Below are 19788 nucleotides of genomic sequence, written 5' to 3'. Positions count from 1 at the left end.
CTTGCTGTGGTCAAATTTTTGTTTTCCATAATTGCATATACAAGTTAACACTTGCATGCCTTTTTATGTTAATGCAAAATCTGCGAAGTAGATTTTCCAGAAATATAAGCATAATTTTCTTTCATTATTATTATTATTTTTTTTTATTTCCACCAATATTTTAGTTATCACCGTAAACAGTATTGGAGAGAACGTGGGATCAAATGTAATCAACTTATAGCAATATAACCATAAACATTTTTGTAGTGATAAGCCTTTAAAGCAATGTATATGAAGGACAATTTAAACAGCAACTTTCTTTTCAAGTGCCTCAGGCTTTCAGGCAAATGTAAAGCGGTCGTTGGACTGCTTTCTGTGCTGTAACCAGTCGTAGGGTATGCATTATTTAAGTGTAAAGGTATTTTTCCTCTGTAGGTAAAATGTTGAGTCAAAAGTTATTTTCTCTTCTGTATCAGTTTATTAAACATATCGTGAAGCTATCGCTAATAAACATCGAGTTATTTTCGATCATATGGTGCGAAGTATAAGTGACACATTTGTTTAAAGTTAACATACATAATGTTTTGAAGCTTTTTTGGTTTGGTTTTGTTATTTTTGTTTGTTCATTAATTGATAACTTCATGTCAATGGATCAAAAAAAAAAAAAAAAAGAAAGTGATACATGGTGTTCCTACAGAAATAAAAATAATAATCAGGTTCAGCCCAAGATGGGAGAGAACATAGATATCATCAGCAGACTGAAATAGTGACTTTCGTGTAAGAATAGTTATGTTTTAGAATGGTATACAGAAAAAAAAAAAAAAAACATTTTCAATATGCAGTTGCGAATGTTTGTTCATTCTATAAATTATCAGCGTAGAGATAATTAGAAACTAGCTTTGAGTTTTAAGATACCCCTTTGGAATCGGATATATAAATTATTATAACCAACAATAAATATAAATGCATTAGGGGTAAAAGCATTTTTCGAAAAGTCTGTTAACATATAAACCCAAAATGTCAGTTTTACTGATCATACAGAATAGATACAGAGTCTATAACAAGTATTTGTATAATTCCATAATTCGCAAATTATTGGCCATTTAAGGTATCAACTGAATAACGGTTAGTATGTCAATGTTGGGTCTCCCGCGATGAGTTTTTTGACTCCATGGAGGCACCTTATATAATAATAATAACTAAGGTTGAAAAATCCACAAGACTTCTCCATTTGGATAGATAAATTTTAAAAAATAAATAAAATTAGAGTGCTCTGATTTTATTATTATTACATGACACTTATTTGAAATTCAGTAAAAAAAAAAGAAAACAAAAAGTTTTATACAAAACTTCATTTGCATATAAAGAACAAGGATAGGTTCTTTGAAATGTGAGTTTCTTTGAATCATGAGTATTTTCATTTTGAAAAGTTAAAAAAAAAAAAATTCCTAATCTAAAGACTAATCAGCATATATTTAAAGATTCAATACAGTGAATTAAAATATAATAAAAGTTGCAGAGCTTACTAGACAGTTGGGATATTTTTTAAAAGGTAGAAAGGGAGATGGATTCCTATCACACACAAAACCAGAAGACTCATCATGGAAAGGTTATGCTGTTAACTCTTATACTTTCTTTAAATTTATTCACTGTCTGCACTTACTGCTTTCCCTTCAACACATATTCGTTTGTTATCCTCTAACAAGTACTTAATCATACATTTTCAGCATTTTTCAGGAATTTTCATTTTAACAGGTAGGGAAGCTGGATATTAGAAGTGTTGTTGAAAATCCACATTTTAAGAACATTTTTAGAGTATTTTGCTCATCTCTTTCTCTCTCTCTCTCTCTCTGCAGAATATATCCCAGATGATAGCATTATATTCTGTAAGGAAGGAGGGATAATGAGAGATTAGAAGTATTCCTCCTCCTTTTCATTAGGTATAGTGCTATCATCCAAGATATATATTCTGCAAAGGTGTTAAGTAAATGAAGTTAATAAGGTATTACAGTTGAATGAAATATTAATACATCACATTTTAATCCTAAATCATCAGGATGAGGTAAACAATGATCCTACCTAATACATCCTTTATTAAAACAAATGAGCAGTGTTACTTTGCATATATATAATCTTTATCCACTTTCAGTTGATCAGAAGTTGACAAGATAGGATTTGTCTGTTCTTAATTTATTGCATATTTAACTGTTCTGCTGATTATGTTACAAACTTATCTTAAAGTTAAGCATAATCACATCAGAGTCATAATTATATTGCACTACAGCGTAGTCTTTCAAGAGGATTTAAATAGGTTAGCACTATGGCAGGTGAATGGGGATTCTGAGTATAACTTTTGCACTGTAGACTGTATAAATGGAAAACTGCATTAAAAAAGCATGAAATATTGCTCTAATAATCACAAGAACAGTGGCATATGTTCTTGTTATTATTGCTGGCATGGTTGGCCAAGTAGATAGTATCACCAACCAACAGACTGCAGATTCAAATCTCACTGATGAATAGATGATTTTTGTGATCTATTTGTGAGACTAACATCCTGTTTATAGGAGACCTATAATGGTTGGAACACATTCCATGTTTGGTATCTAGAGCAGAGTGCCCAGATTATTGTTATTATGTGACACCTCCAAGGATTCATCATTATTTAACCATTGCTTACCAGTGGTACTGTCCACGTGGTTAGCCTAGTGGCTGTGTGCTTCGCATCCATGTGACTGGGGAAGGAGATCTCTTCCCCAGTCATATGGATGCGAAGTCATATGGATTTCCTTCCCCAGAAGGAAAACTCTTCTACCTCCATATCTCATATGGAGGTAGAAGAGTTTTTTCTCCCAGAAACTCAGGTTTTTCATACAAATTGGCCATAAGAACACACACAATTTACAAACAACATATACTAGCGTTGATGGTGGGTGGTAGTAATAATGTCATGCAGGGAAAATTAACTAAGGGTGAAGGTGAGTTGTAGTGGAGTAGTGTGCCCTCCCATCATGAGTTCTTGGACTCCTTGGAGGTGTTACATGATAATAATGAAATACTGAAGATGGTCTATATAGATTTTTTAATGATACTTGTGACATAATGATTAGAAATATATACACATTAGCACAAGAATAATTTTCCTTGTAATTGTAATCATTCTTACTTTGGACAAACAGGACTTTCAGTCATCGATTCAACACAACAAACCTGAGAAATCTGGATTAGCTCAGCATGGATTAGAAACAAACCACAACATCCTTTGGTCAAAGACTCTCCTCCTACACAGATGTTGCTACAAATTAGAATCAGGGAAACTAGAGTTATTAAGGGGGGGGGGAGTGGATATGCAGATTTTAGGGAGACAGTTGAGTATGTGAATGTGTGTAATATGCCCAAGCGAGTAGGAAAGACCACGAATCAGAATAGGATAGTTAGTATAAGGCATCAAAATAGGGATGGGACAAATCAGCTTCTGCAATTCATGTATACAAATGCCAGAAGTATTAGGAACAAGAAGGAAGAATTTTTGGCCTTAGTTGGCACTTCCAGACCACAGGTTATTGGCATTAGTGAAACGTGGCTGACAGAAGATGACACAGCTAGTGGGATTGAATGTGAGGGGTATGGTGTGTTCAGGAGTGACAGGGAGAATAAAATGGGGGGAGGAGTGTTATTGATGTTAGCTGATGAGCTACAGCCAAGAAGAATAGAAGTGGAACTGCGGGATAGAGAAAAGAGCACATTTGAGGCTATTTGGTGTTAGATTGAAACTAGCAGAACAAAATATACAGTTGGGTGCTGCTATAGACCAGGTGATGGAATAGATGGTGGAGATAGAGAGATATGCATAAGTATATAGAAGAAATGAGTAGAAGGAGGGTAATTATTATGGGAGATTTCAACTATGGTAACATTGATTGGAAGAGGAGAGGACACGTGGGAGGAAGGAATTGGATTTTATGTGGTTATTAAGGGATAACTATCTGCAACAGCATGTAATGGAAAATACTAGGGGTCAGAGAGTGCTTGACCTAGTAATTGCATCTGAGAATTTGGCTGTAACAAATATGACCATGTTGCCACCAATTGGTGAGAGTGATCATAGGGTCTTGACTTAGGAGGTGGCTAAAGGTGTGGAATTTACAATTAAGACAGGGTACATGTGGAATTATTGGGCTGGTAAGTATGACAGACTTAGGAGATTGATTGGTTCAGTGCCATGGCATGTACAACTGCAAGGGCTAGAAGTTGATAGTGCATGGGAGGCAGTTAAGAAATGTTTAATTGAAGCAATGGCTGACTGTATACCTAGAGTCTGAATAATAAATCAAGTAGGGATTAAATGGATGAATAACACCATTAAGCTTGAGCTGCAAAAAAAGAAACAACTATGGAGGGAATTTAAGGAGAAAGGTGACCAGCAGGCACATGAACAGTATAAAGTGCAGGCCAGAAGGGTAACAAGTGTGGTAAGAAAAGCAAAAAAAGGATTACGAAAGAACATTGGCCATGCAGGGTAAAGAGAATCCTAAACAGTTTTTTCAATATGTTGCAAGTAAAAGGAAAAATGCTCATGGTAGAATGATCTTAAAAAATGCTGAGGGTAGGGAGGTAACTGAATCAGTCGATGTTGTGGAATTACTGAGCGAGCACTTTGCAAGAATATATCTTCCAGGTGGTGACATTGCAGAATTGAATGAACCAATAGATTGTATGGGAATTGTGGTGAATGAAGTGGAGGTGAGTAGTCTATTGCAAAACCTCAATGTCAAGACATCTGTGGGATTGGATGGTATACCAGCTCGTGTCGTACGTGAAGCGGCTAAAGAATTGTCAGTACCCTTGACCATTTTGTTTAATTTGAGTCTTGGGTCTGGGTTAGTCCTGAGGGGGGGTGGAAAGAGGGGAAAATAGTTCCACTGCATAAAGGTGGTTCCAAGACTGCTGTTTTAAATTACCGACTGATTAGCATATCAGGAATCGTTGTCAAGGTCTTGGAGAAATTAGTCAAGAGAAGAATACAGGATTGGATAGATGAAAATGGGATACTGTATGGGGGACAACATGGTTTTGTGAAGGGTAGATCATGCCTCAGTAACTTGCTCACATTTTATAACACAGTGACGGCTGAACTGGATAAGGGTAATGGGTTTGCAGTGATTCTACTGGACCTTGCCAAGGCCTTTGGCAGGATACCACATGGAACTCTAATCAGTAAACTGGAGCAGATGGGGATGGATATAGGGTTGGTGAGATGGATAGGAGGGTGGTTGATGGAGAGATACCAGAGAGTGATTTATTCAGGAGTGGAGTCCAAAAGACGGCTTGTGACTAGTGGTGTGCTGCAGGGTTCTGTTCTTGGACCACTACTTTTCAATTTGTTCATTAACAATATAGGAAAGGATATGAGAGGACGTGTTCACTTGTTTGCTGATCATGCAAAGTTGGGTAGAGCAATTGTGAGTGCACAGGATGTCAAAATTTTGCAGGATGATTTGGATAGTTTGGAGTACTGGGCTATGGAAAATGAATGTCAATTTAATGTGGCAAAGTGTAAGGTTATGCATTTTGGAGTGAAAAGATTAGCAGCAGTATATCGCATTGGTGGAACTGTACTCAAGGAGATTGATGAGGCCAGAGATTTGGGAGTGTTGGTGGATAGGGAGTTGCAGTTTAGGTGGCACATTGCAAAAGTGGCTAAATCAGCTCATGAAATCACTTGGTTGCTGAAAAATGCTTTAACAAGCAGAGACAAACAAGTTATTGTTCCTCTATATCGAGCCTTGATAAGACCCCCATCTAGACTACTGTGCCTAGATATGGACGCCAGGGTTTCTTCTTGATGGGGAGGAGGTGGAGAGGATCCAGAGACGAGTGACCAAGATGATAGCAGGTCTGTGGAATGAACCTTATGAGAACAGGTTGAATATTTGTGGGTTGCAAAAATTGGTTGATAGGTGGAAAAGGGGTGATATGATTGAGACATTCAAATTACTGAAGGGTTTCTATAAGACTAATCCAGAAGATATTTTTGATAATAGGACTGGTGGTGGGAGGACTAGGGGCCATACATGGAAGCTGGGCAAGAATGTGGTTAGCAGGGGTGTTAGAGCTAGGTTTTTTACTTGGAGAGTGGTGAATGAGTGGAATAAGCTGCCAGAGTCTGTTTTGGGTGCTATGATTGTGAATGAGTTTATGGCGAGGTATGATAGATACTGTGTGAATGTCGAATAGTTGTTCTTGTCATGATGTTAGGGCCTCCCTCGATGAGTCTGTCGACTCCTTGGAGTTGCCCGAAATAATAATAATAATTTGAATGTTTATTTAGAGAAAGTGTAGAGGCCTTACTTCAATGTCCTAGCTTGAATCGTAATGACTGTATATATATCTATATCAAAAATTTGGGAAAGTTTAATCAGGATAACACATTAATTTTTTTATTTTATTTATTTATTTATTTATTTTTTTATCAGTATAATGTTATTTAAGAATCATTATATGAATTTCTGAACTAATATCTTTAATTATGTTTTTTAAAAAATGTTTACTCTTCTAATACTTAGCGATATGACATCACGCGGCGCGTTCTCTGTATGAATAATCAGTTCTTTGTATTCCATTTTTTTTTTTTTTTTTTTTTTTTTAAACTATTCCTATGTAGCCACTGAAGATGGTCTGTAATATTCAGACCAAAATATTTTGCAAATTAAACATTATTCTTGTGCTAACGTGTATATATTTCTGGTCTATATAGATGCTAAATTATATCTCAACTATGGAACCTAGTAGAGATTTGTAGATCAGCTCATAATGTTAATAAGTGAGGGAATGTAATCTTAATAAGTTGATGAGGTATGGTTTTAAGTTACTCAGATAATCCTGTCTCCACTCGGCCAACCAGGCCGGCAAGGCCTGGTTGGCCGAGTGGTTAGCATATCCGTTCTCCAGCCAAAAAGGCTGCGGGTTTGAATCCCACTGTAGGCATGGATGTTTGTGATTGTCTGTGAAAATACCAGTGGCAGTGATGTGTGGTAGATGGCACTGGTGTAGTTGCAGTCATTGTAGTTGTTGGAGACAGAGAGCTGTAGAGCAGGTGCCCTTCCTCAATGAGTCTTTGGACTCCCTGGGGTATCACATAATAATATAATTTATTTACTAAGCAGTTACACTTCATGTAAAATATTAAATAAAGTTGTTTTGATATGTGGCAAGTAGAAGAAAGAGAGCATGATTATGTCTAGATGATGGTAATTGAACAAAATGGTAGATTGGTAACTGTTAAAGAATTCATAGTCGAGGTGTGCATTGAGATATTCATCAGGGTATTTTATCTTTATGAGCTTGACATCATTAGGTACTTGTGTCTAGAAGAAATGGGAGAAGGACTGCTAGTAAGCAGGAGGTATATGAGGAATTAAGTAAACTTGAATGACACATCACTGCATCTCTTAAGGGAATGTAGGAATGTATCCAGCAATTAAAAGCAATTTGGTATACCTGTTTAACAAGTCGTAGCAGGAATGAAAAGAGTAAAATTACATTCCACTCAAAGGAATGGAAAGAGTCAAATTGCTTCTGTTCACAAATGTGGTAATAGGCTGAGGCTACAAATTATAGGCCAATCTTGTGTATCTGGAATTGTGGTTAAGGTGTTGGAGAGGTTGGTAAGCTCTAGAATACAAAATTGAGTTGATAACAGCAGCATTTTCTGTGATGGTCAGTGTGTGTGGCAATCTTCTATACTTAAATATTAACCACAGAACATCACTCAAGGTGTCTAACTCACCTCTAGCTTGCACATGACCTCTGATAGGTCTTTTTACTTTATCTTTGTTGAGGGTGCACCTTCAAAGCCTACATAATACTAACTTGACCTGCCAAAATATTAGCATGTAAATATTTAATTTAGTTAATAAATTATTTGTTTCGTTCTTGCTATAAGAAAAACAACAAATTTGCATTGACCTTCTGTTAATTATATGTTTTTGCCATATCAGAGGACTGATTACCAAAATTAGATAGTAGAAACATAACAGATTTTTAAGTAGGTTGATGAAATTGCTAATTAGGGAGGCATGAAAACAACTGTAGAATAGTGAGATTTAAGAGATGATAAATACTTCACTGATAACACTCCGAAGAATTATATCAAAATAGCTTAGCCTCAGCTTGATGAATACCAAAGCGTTGAAGCTGAAATTTTTTTTTTTCTCTACCCTATTCAGTTTCCCTTTCATGGATACACAAGCTGGCCAGTTAACAAAACAGATACACTTAACAAATATTCGCTACCTCTCTTGAGATTTTAATGAAACACAAGTTTGATCATGCGAATTCCTTGATGAAAATTTCTAATGGATTTTGCTACCAGTTATTAGGAAAGAAATCCCATTTTGGATCAGTTGTTCCACCTTTTAAATATGTAAACATCTTGTGAAGACACTGAGAAACCATTTAGATAACATAATATCAAGATAAAAAAAAACAGCATAATTAGCATCAAAACTTGGAAGTGGAACACTACTGCCATATTAAGTCTAAAGGTAGTGTTAAAGTTCTCTTAATGCTCACCAGATGAATGGAGCATTGTAGCTTAGGTAAACATGTTTGCCTGAAATATTGTAACTATTTATGTATCCTCTTCTTTCACAGGAAAGGTCAGATTTTTAACCAGCAGTGGATTGGCCATGAATTCTTTAATTTCCTCTACTGAAGCTACTGCATACCAAAGTATGTAGCACATGCAGCTCTGTATGTGCTGCATACTCGCATGCAAACCAAAGGTTGGTGGAAGTGCACTATTTGCCAAATAAATAGAAATCCTATCACAATGTTCCCAACTTGAATGTTATTGCAGGGAAAGATTCAAGCTAATACCAGAATATCACCAACTTGAATATTTGATGTGATATGGATTTTCTAATGGTGTGTCTGAAAGAGCCTTTCATTTAAAAAGATAATAGATGCCGCATCTGTATACTACATTCTATTACATTCTATAGATTCTCAATTGAATTGAGAACTGTACCTTGTAGAAATATTAAGATCAGTTCACTGCATGAATATTCATACCATTATCCCATCTTCTGCATCATGTAAAGTAGTAGCGAGGTTTGATGGACCTCATCATCTCCTATAGCTGTCTGATCTCTACATTTTATCTCAAGTGATTTTTGAAATGGTAGCAGCTATTGCATGTTGCTCTATACATTTTTTTTTCTCATTTGATGCAGCTTGATTTTGGTCTAAGTTGAAAGTCAGTTGATGAAATGCACACTGGCTATAGTCAAAAGACTTGTCATGGGTCCTCATTATTAAACACACAACCTGATATTGTTTATCAGGCTGTGTGTTAAACTCATTTCCTGCTTCCATATTCACCAATCTCTTGGACAATCTATCCCACTCAAATCTCCAAGCCAAACAAAAAACTGCTGCTTACTCCCTTTTTTTATGTGATTCCCACTCACAAAATGTCAATCTACAGTACAGCAGTTGGGTTATGGATTATTTTATTATATTTATTTTTTAAAAATATTTATTTATTTATTTTTATATTTTCCATAATCTGTAAACTCAGCTCTAGATGCCAAACATGGAACTTCTCAACTTCCTAAGCTGAAGAGGAGAGGGAAACCTACTGCAAGATGATTTGAATTGATTGGCATTGTAGTCAAAGGATAAGGGTTGATATTAGTGACCACATCTGGACTAACTGTGCTAAAGTCTACTTTTTACCACAAATGATGAAGTAGTCTAGAGGATGCAGACGCAGTTAAGCCAAATTTTATTTATTTATATTTTTGCATGGAGAACCCATCCACAAGGGGTTGGTCAACCTACAGTACACTAATACCATGGATGGGCAGTAAGGAACATTTGACTTGAAAAGCTATGAATTGTATTCTTGGGAAATACATAAGATGGTAGACTATTCCAGAGTGCAGCAGTGGAAGGGATGAATGATGAGGAGGAGAAATTTGTTCTGTGGGTTTAGAGAGGGTATTGGTTGGCTGCTGCATGTGTGTGGATGGATTTGCAAGAGGGTGAAGGCATTATTGATGCAAATAATAATACATTTGTGGGATGTTGGCTGTAAAGATAGATTAAAGGTTTGGAAATTGCAAAAAAAATGCACATTAACATTATATGAATTGAGTATTGTACAAAACAATATAAATCCTGAATACAAAGCTTCATGGCATCTATGGTAAATGTATTTTTTCTCAGTTTCACATTCCATTATGATGGCATTCTTCATGAGGTCTATATGTGATAACTGATGATATAATTATTGTATCATCATCAGCCATTGTCGATCCACTGCTGGATGAAGTCCTTTCCAAGATTATCACCACAAAACTGTCTGTCCTGGCTCTCCTTTTCCATGTCACTCCTGCAATTCCAAGATGAATTATTGTATATTAATCTAATAAGACCTAGAAAAAGATTATCAGACCATTCAGATTAGATGTTTAAACAATCAGCAGCGATTGGTGATCTTATCCAGCCTTAACTATTTCTGTTATACCTTGAAAGTCTGCATCATCAACAAAAGATAAAACCGATTTCCTGGCATCATATATATCTCTTCAGTCTCAAGTCAACCAAAGGAAGGGTTTCCTAATAAATACTTCACAGTTGCTTGCATCAATTGAGAAATCAGAAATATGAGCAACCTAGAGGTTGAAATATTTCTGTTTTCACTGTTTTATATCCCTCTTTTTTTTTTTTTTTTTTACATTCTTGCCTCACTGGCTTCATTCCTTTTCAAAATAACAGAGGAAATCCAAGTAGCCAATTTTCATAGGTTGAAGTCCTCACCTAATCAGTGTACTCTTGTCGAAAGGTGTGCAATGTATGCAAGATCTCTATTGAACGGTTCTATCAGAACCATTCAGTAGGGATCTTGCATAGACTATATACTTTGAACAAGTACTACAGTTTGTGATATCTCCAAGAAATCAATATACTGATTGCAGGAGGACACTCCACATTACACAAACCCACCACCTACATTCCTTAATTCTCTAAATAGACACTACATCACTATCCACCTTGTACCCAGTATACCATCTGCTGGCTGCTAATAGTACTTTGGAATGTTAATGATGTGCTCTCTGGTTGAGTTGTCTATATATTGTGTATAGATGTTTTTTCCCTCAGATTTCCAGGAGGAAAAAACTGGAAGCTCTGTATAAGACTGGCTAATTCACTTTCTGTTGAAAAAATTCACATTAAAGATTTCTCTCAGCATGATGACAATTGAACTTAGTATTTTTTCAGTTGAAGGTTGCAGAGTCCTGTCATTCTTCCAACTGTGCTAACATAGACGTTTGCTGCTTCTTTGCCACCCCCTATCCCCCACTCCAGTGATTTTGATTGGATCTGGCATAAAGGCTTCCTGAGGTCTCCTTTGGTGTTTTTTACTTTGTAATCCTGTTGAGTAAAGCATAAAAACTTGTATGCCACACCAGGCATAAGTCAGTGAACATTGCTCTGGAGAGTAGATAGTATATGCTACTTTAGCTTATAATTACCTACCTTTTTTTTTCTTTTTTAAGTGTATATTATTTTATAACTGTGTACATCGTAGATATATGAAATATGCAAACTTCCTGACCAACACAGTTTATATAACTGTATTTTCTGTACAGTAGATATATATATCATCACTTTCCTTTCTCCTTATGCTTCTTTATCACAGTATAGTAAGAGTGATTGTAATAGTTTTTCATAAGATGCCAACCAGTGTTACACTTTATATACAATTTATACCTGTGTGTGTGGTTTGGTTTGGTGGAATAAGTTCAGGTAATTAAAAATTGCATATACATGTTGACACATTTTGCAAATGCAGTAAAGATCTGTTATGCGTTGCCTTACTTATTTTTTTTTCTTGATCAGCATGTAAATAGTAGACATTATGCTCGCATCTTACAAATTGATGTAAAGAATATAATCATACTTAAGTATTATAGCTGGACCAAGTACTCAGAAAATGTACTCAAGTGCCAAGCTTTCTATCTTTTTCAGCTGAGAAAGTGTTAAACATATAATGCATATGACAAGTGCTAGCTTTTATAAGTGCTTAAAATACCCCCCCCCCCAACCTCAGTTGCGCATAGTATTAATGCTGTTTTTTAAAAGATTTTGATATTTTACTGTTTATTTGGTGCAAATGCCACAATAATGAATAGCATTACTAGCTACAAGTCATCCCTGATGTTTGTTCATTTGTTTCTTGTCAAGGCTATGACCTCAGCACTAAGACTTTAATGAACATTAAAGTTCAGGCCATAATCATCCACATGAGATCAGAAATACAAGTAGAGTTTCTTTGTTTGTTACCATGCTTTCAATTTATTTGATATTTCTGTTTGTAATGGGAAAAATATAGAGCATTGTATTACAGCTGAGCAGAAATGTTTTTTCTGCTCAGCTACTATATGGCCAATAGCAGAAATCAAATATTGTTTCTGTGATGTTTTCTAAAGTAGCAGTATAGTAAATGTTCAATGTGAGGACAGCTACTACAGAGAAAAAAATTTGGAGGTTGGATATCACAATTAAAGAGTAAGCTATTAGAAGGTAATATAGTTATGGAATGTTTTATGAAACATTGGTTATATACCCAACTTTTATGGAAATAATAAAAGATTCTCTGAAATATAAAATTTGTTTAAGTAGGTTTTGGAATGTGTAAAATAAGCATTTGATTTAAAAAAAAAAAAATCTTACAATGAATTTTGTAACATTGTCTTATAAAATTCCTTGTATGTTGTAGTAATTCAGAGTTACAAGATATTCCAATTTAATTATTCACTAATTTATGAATAATGAATTTTTTATGAATGAATACTGAAGGATAAAAGTAACATTCTAGTACTAATGATTAGCTCTGTGGATGTTCACATAATTTGCTTCAAATTCATAAAATTGTACTCAAGTGTATAAATAACATATTTGTTAGATAAAGAATTTTTTTTCTTATCTGTAAATATTTTTATCCACTCCATTTCTGACTCTTTCATAAACAGCTGTCCAACTAGAAAAAAAAAAAAATCAAGGGGAAAAATAAGTACCATGTGTGATAAAGTTCTCTTGAAAAGTTGATATTTGAACTGTAAGCAGTAGAAGTGTTCTATGCCCCTGTCTGATGATGTTTTTGAAATAGTGGTCTCTTTGTGGGTGACAACTCTTGTTACTTGACAAGAGAGAGAGTCAGTTTATCATTTAAATGATGAGTCAGATTTGGTTAATTTTCTTTTAAGTTGTTAAAATAAGAGGGTTTAGGAAGTAGTATTGTTTTACAGTTTATATGTATATATTGTGTAGTATTTTTATATTTGTGATATGGTTCTATTGAATTAGTGTTAAATCTGCATTTCTTAAACAGAAATATGTACTAGTTCCTGGGCAAAGAAGAATGCAGAGTGCAAAACAAGAAAGAAAGAGGCAGAAAGAGCTGTAATTATAACTGAATTTGAAATACACCTTTATAAATTATGGCTCCAGAACTTCATGATACTGTTATTAATATTGAGGGCATGACTTGCCAGTCATGTGTTAATACTATAGAACAGCGTATGTCTTCCTTAGAAGGTATACAGAGGATTGAGGTAAGAACAGGCTCACATCCAAACTCATTTATGTATTTAGCTGTGATTTAGTTTATTTCTTTATTTAATATTTCTTCTTGTTTTCATTATTTTAATCTTCCCTCTTTATTCTTTTGTTAAGCCTCTTGGCACAAAAGCGTTGAATGAATCATCACTTTCTTTTTTTGGGAATAAATCATCACATGTTTACTTAGCTTTATTGTAATCTGTTTTCTAGTTACAATGAATTTTGTAAGACATTATCTTATAATATTCCAATTTTCCTTCTCATAATTATAATAACATTTTGTTAAATAGTTTAAATATAAAATTGTTTCATGCTTTTTAACTGATTATAAATGTATTTATTTTATATGATCTTAAAAAATTAAGTTACAGTCACATGCTGATTGTTAAATTAATTCATGTGAATTAGTTACATAGAACTTTTAAAATGTCCTTTGCATATGCTTATGAACAGATAGAATACAGAGATCTATATTTAGTTTGATTCCTTTTTTGTTCATTGCTGTAGAAATACAATCCATTGTTGAGTATGTTTAAACTGTTATTTCTGTGAAATTGTTACAACATTTTTTTCTTTAGAAGTAACTTGACCTCTGTTTCCTGTTTATCATGTTATAAAGTAGTTTCCTGCTTGCATTTGGTGAAAGTGTCAGTATCTGTGTAATATTACAACTTGTGCCTTCAAGGTTGAATTACCATTGGATTAGATTGTTTTATGGTTATCAAGGTCAGGGTTTTATTAGCTATCTTTCATAATATTTTTTCTAAGGGAATTTAGCTCATGTACTAATTTTCCAGTAGGTCTCTTATAGTACCAGTATGTCCTATATTTTCAACTGGCTAATCTTGTTTTGCTAGTATATAAAATATTCTTATCAAAATGCCTTAAGTAACTGAACTTTACAAACTGGTTCATTCTCTGTAAAGGTCTGAGCTATTGGCTGCTTCTCTAAGCTGCTTACCAGTTCACTGAATCAAGGAAATGATAAAACAGGAAAGTTAGCCATGTGCACATTTTACACGTACTGGATTTCTAGCAACAGGTGCAGCTGGAGCAGTTGGTTATGTGCTTTTGTTTAGCTGGCTTTCTGCTTTTCTTTTGGATTGAGAATTAAATGTGTTATGGCATTGATTATATGTGGAAATATTATAGGAATACATATTTTGCATTTTAGTAAGTATAGTTAAATGTTTCTTTCCTTCCCCTCAAAGTATACTTTTCCTTTGAGTTAACCTATTTTTTAATTTGTTGTTTAATTTTTTTTTTTTTTTTTAATTTTAAATTGTTGTATTGAAAATTTGTTAGTAAAAATCTTAAATTTTTGCCTTCTTGGAGAGCAGAAATCATTATTTACAGTTTCACATTTAAGTTTTTTAAAGTTTTTTTTAATGCATAACTTATGCATAATTTTTATAACCTTTATTTATTGCATAAAGTTCATGGTCGTGTATAAATTTTATTCATTAGATATTTTTTTGTAAATTGTTTTAGATGTATTTTGCAATGTTTAATTAAGAATAAATGTCTAATACTTCTAATAGTGCAGTAAGTATTTTATTGAAAGTGTAATTCAATAAGTAAAGATTTGATATTGCATGCAATATTTAATTTTGCAAGTAGAATAGCCTGAAATGTTGAAAAGGCTGCAATATTTGAACAGTCTGTTGTCTTGCTTTCAAAATTTCACATGTTTATACAAGAAAAGCAATTTTTGAAAACAAACATTGACTAAACATAAATTAAAAATTTGTGAGTCATCACTCAGTTATATATATTTTAATTCATTGGATTTTGGTATATCTGCCAGCAAAGGTTGGTCAATTGGTAGAGTCTCTGCTACTAATGGCTCACAAAAAGTTAAGCAAATTATTGTGCAGTTAGTAGTTGGAGGGATCAATCGTTCAATGCTGTTGGCACACTCTCCCTCGATGAGTCTTTGGACTCCCTGGAGGTGTGACATAATAATAATAATCTCTTCAAGAGGCATTATGATAATCATTACATTTAATATTTTGACTAGTTTCCTCACAGTGAACTTTAGATTAGTGTGTTATTTATCAGGGATCTCTGATTTGTTCAGCTCTTATTTTTCTACTTTATAAACAGAGTGATGAAATGCTTTGTCTTGTCTTCTGAGTCTTTTTCTTATAATTTTTGTTTTATTTCTTTTACTGGTCTTTTATTTTTTTTCCATTTAGTTTAAGTGGCCATATTGTTTTAGATTAGTTATACATGCACATTTTTGAATACCAGTAATATTATTATTAAATTAATTAATTATTATTATTATTATTTGACACCTCCAGGGAATCCAAAGACTCATCGAGGGAGGGCACCTACTATACAACTCTGTCTCTGCCACACAGTCCACCAACTGACCACAACTACACCAATGGCATCTATCACCGACCACCACCACCACTAGTTTTTCCACAGACAATCACAAATATCCATGGCTATGACGGGATTCGAACCCGCAGCGTTTTGGCTGAAGAGCAGATACGCTAACTATTTGGCCAGCCAGGCTGGCATATTAAGTTGTATTTCTCTCTCTCTCTCTCTCTCTCTCCATTTCTAATATGATCCTGCCATTGATGCCATTCCTTTACCTCTGCTAATATGCCTCAGAATTTTCCTGTGCAAGATTTCCACTCTTAGAATAATTGTTTAATTTCTACCTAGCTTGTAGATCCATATGTTAAATTTTGTTTAAACATTGTATTAGATACTGCTAGTTTGGTCTTTTGACTGATTTTTCTCTTGTTCCTTATCAATTTATTCATCTGGCTTTCAGCCATTCCAGCCTTATTATCTTTTTCTCCATATTTAGTGTGTCATCTTCATTAAAATTGTGCTTTAATGGATGAAATATACTACCTGTTTTCCTGCCTGTTTTTTTTTTTTTATTTCATTTTAGTCTTATTATTGCTGAAATACATACCAGATTTGTCAGCCCAATTGATAGGTGATGAAATTCATCACCTGTCAATTGATGACCAAGATGATGACCACCATCTTGGTTATTAGAGGCCTAAAGCAGCTCGAAAATTTCATATTTGGCCTCTAGAGCAGGATGTTGAGTTATCTAGCCCAAACCCTTTCATGGATGAGATTCACATATATAAATAGCTAAATAAATAATTTAGCTAAAGATTCTTGAAGGATTTAGCAGATTATCTGTATAAAGAACTAGTTTAATATCACTTTATTTGAACATCAGATTTAATATCATTACTTAATAATTTAGTCCTGAGTATAGTAACATAAATTAAAAATAACAGATAAAGATATTGTACAACCATGCCTTACTATTTAATATGAAACCACTTTTCTGTACATACACTCTTTGATTCTAATTGCTGGTTTGCAATTTTTGTGTTCAAACATGGTACCTTAATGTATTCTTCTGATTATTATGCTTTTTTAGATCAGCAAAACTTAAATAGATATTCTTACGATTTCTTTACTTGTTTTTATAAGTTAAGAAAGATAAAAAAAATCTTTGACGACCTCTGTTTGACCTAAACTTTGTTGGATTTTTCCTTTCAGCAATATTTCTCAAGTCTCTCAACATAAATCTTTCCAGGAACACTCAGTAAAATAAATCAGCTAGTATTAACTAGGTAGAGGTTTTACTAGTATTAACTAGTAAAACCTCAAGGGCTCACTTTAGTGAGTATGGGCATGGCAAACCCGAGGTACCAGATGCTGGACCATGCCTTACTTCATGTAATATACAGGGTGTTCGGGATAAATTTGACATATTTATAATTAATTATATTTTTCCGTAAGTTACATGTATCAACACACACTTCTCTTCATTTAAAAGTTTGGACCCTTCTTCATTCATATACAAGATGTCAGAAAGGATGGATAGCTGGAACCCACCTGAATCATGGAAGAGAATAACTTGTATCATGATGATTCGTGCCCGCCATCAAAATAAGGATATTACGACTGCTGCCCAATGCTCCCTGAATACAGTAAAAACAATCAGGCATGAACTAGAGACTTGCAGTGGTGACTACGAGGATGTAGCAAGAAGAAAGATCCCTAGCAGACGATCTGATTGCATTCGTACAGCAGAATTCCTCGCAAATCTGCAGGAACAGGTGTTGAAGAACCCTGGCATTGGAAATTCGGGCTTTGTTCGTGGAGTTGCTAACTGTAGTCAAGCCCTGGATAACAAGGGTAGCCAATGGTAGGCCGTATGTATGGCAGCAGGATTCGGCCCCTTGCCACACCTCTGGGAAAAGTCAAAAATGGTTGTCTGAAAATTTCTACGACTTCACCAGTCCAAATGTTTGGCCTCCAAACTCCCCAGACCTTAACCCCATGGATTATTTTGTATGGGGCGCAGTTGAAAAAGACACCAATCGCACTTCCAGTAATACAAAAGCCCAGTTAATGGATAAAATTAAAACAGTTTTTGCGGCCCTTCCCAGGGAGACTGTAGCATCAGCTTGTTCGAGGTTCCGAAGCAGAATTGAAGCTGTGATCGATGCTAATGGTGGTTATTTTGAGTAAATCTTGTTGATAGTATTGTAATTAACTCTGCCTGTAATGTTTTTTTGTCAATTCATTAAATTTAATAGATACAAAGAAGATTTTCTTTTTCCTTACGAAACTGTCAAATTTATCCCGAACACCCTGTATATCTGTTATATTTTTCTGTAGACTGGTCCCTCTTTCTTTCTTTGCTTCTTTCTCCTCTCCTTGCTCCTTCCCCCTGATGCTATTAGAGTATCCGAGGGCTAGGGGTGAGTCTTTCCTATCTTGCTAAGTCATTTCGTCTTATGCAGCCACCGAAGGAGGCAAGCTAGCCTCGATAGGTGCCGGTCCCAAGCCCGGATAAATGCGAGGGTTGATGTCAGGAAGGGCATCCAGTCGGAAAACTTTACTGCCAGCTCAAACTATGATATGAGTCAAAGAGAAAATGATATAAGGGCTAGGGCTTACCCCTTAAGCGACGTGCAGCCACATCACCCTACAGCTGCAAGAAGTGGACGAGGGCTACCGCATCAAGGGCGGGTGCAGTTAAAGAAGCGAGCCCAGCAGGTGGAGAAGATGTTGCAAGTGTGAACACTGAATGTTGGAAGCATGACTAGAAGGGGAAGAGAGGTGGCAGACATGATGAGGAAAAGGAAGTTGGACATTTTATGTTTGCAGGAAACAAGGTGGAAGGGGGGAAAGGCCAAAGGAACTGAGATATGGATATAAATTGTTCTACTATGGAGCAAATAACGAGGGAAGAAATGGTGTAGGAATTGTGGTGTGTGGCAGAATGAAGGGTGAAGCTGGAAGTGGGTAGAAGGAATGACAGGATCATGCGAATGAAATTGGGTCTTGGAGAAGAGCAGGTGGTCATATTATGTGTATATGCCCCGCAAGTTGGTTGTACAGCAGAGGAGAAAGATGAGTTCTGGAACGTGTTAGATGAAGAAATGAGGGAATTGGAAGAAAATGAGATGGTGATTGCCGGAGGAGACTTGAACGGACACATAGGAAGACAGAATAGAGACTGTGAAAGGGTGCATGGTGGCTACGGAGTGGGAATGATGAACCAGGAAGGAGAGAGGGTTGTGGACTTTGCAGTAGCGTTTGATCTGGCAATTGTGAACTCGTTTTTCTACAAGAGGGAAGAACATTTGATAACATTTAGGAGTGGTAACAACAGTTCACAAATTGACTACATTTTGACTAGAAGAAAACGTCTTAAGGTTGTGACAAATTGTAAAGTAATTCCAACAGATCAAGTAGCATAGCAACACTGACTGCTGTGTGCAGACTTTAAAATAAGATCGAAGATAAGAACCTCTGGATGCCATGGGATGAAGACAATTAAGTGATTTCGCTTAAAAGGGGAGAGTGTGAGGAATCATTTTAGGGAGAGGATGTTAGAGAGGATTTCGGATGGACTGGAAAGTGTACAAGATTGGTGAAAACATAATTCAAAAGTAATCCTGAGCTGTGCAATCGAGGTGCTTAGTGAGACATCTGGAAAGATTAGAGAACAGAAGGAGGGTTGGTGGTGGAATAATAATGTACAAGTGGCAGTGACAGCTAAGAGGAAGGCAAAGCAGAAGTGGGATGAGTCAAGAGTGGAAGAGGACAGAGAGGTATACAGAGAGAGAAAGCAAGAAGAAAAGAGAGTTGTGGCACAGGCGAAGGCCATGG

General features: G+C 35.3%; 1 protein-coding gene across 3 annotated transcripts in view; it reads left to right on the top strand.

Annotated features, from left to right (window-relative positions):
• Positions 1-318: 318 nt before the first annotated feature.
• The window catches only part of ATP7 (copper-transporting ATPase 1), a 185973-nt gene continuing 166503 nt past the window's right edge, over positions 319-19788 (top strand). Inside the window, exons 1-2 of one of the 3 annotated variants that reach the window (XM_090403124.1) lie at positions 319-374; positions 13382-13604. In XM_090403124.1, the coding sequence (XP_090259250.1) occupies positions 13491-13604 (114 nt within the window). In that variant the 5' untranslated portion in view covers positions 319-374; positions 13382-13490. Of the gene's footprint in view, positions 398-13381; positions 13605-14566; positions 14785-19788 lie in introns of those variants that run through there. The other 2 variants (XM_090403125.1, XM_090403126.1) reach the window with 2 other exon arrangements.

The sequence above is a fragment of the Typopeltis vanoorti genome, chromosome 13 (assembly GCF_054136105.1).
Source record: "Typopeltis vanoorti isolate ZY-2024b chromosome 13, IOZ_Tvanoo_1.0, whole genome shotgun sequence".
NCBI classification, from domain to species: domain Eukaryota; kingdom Metazoa; phylum Arthropoda; class Arachnida; order Uropygi; family Thelyphonidae; genus Typopeltis; species Typopeltis vanoorti.
This window is presented reverse-complemented; position numbering and strand designations above follow the sequence as displayed.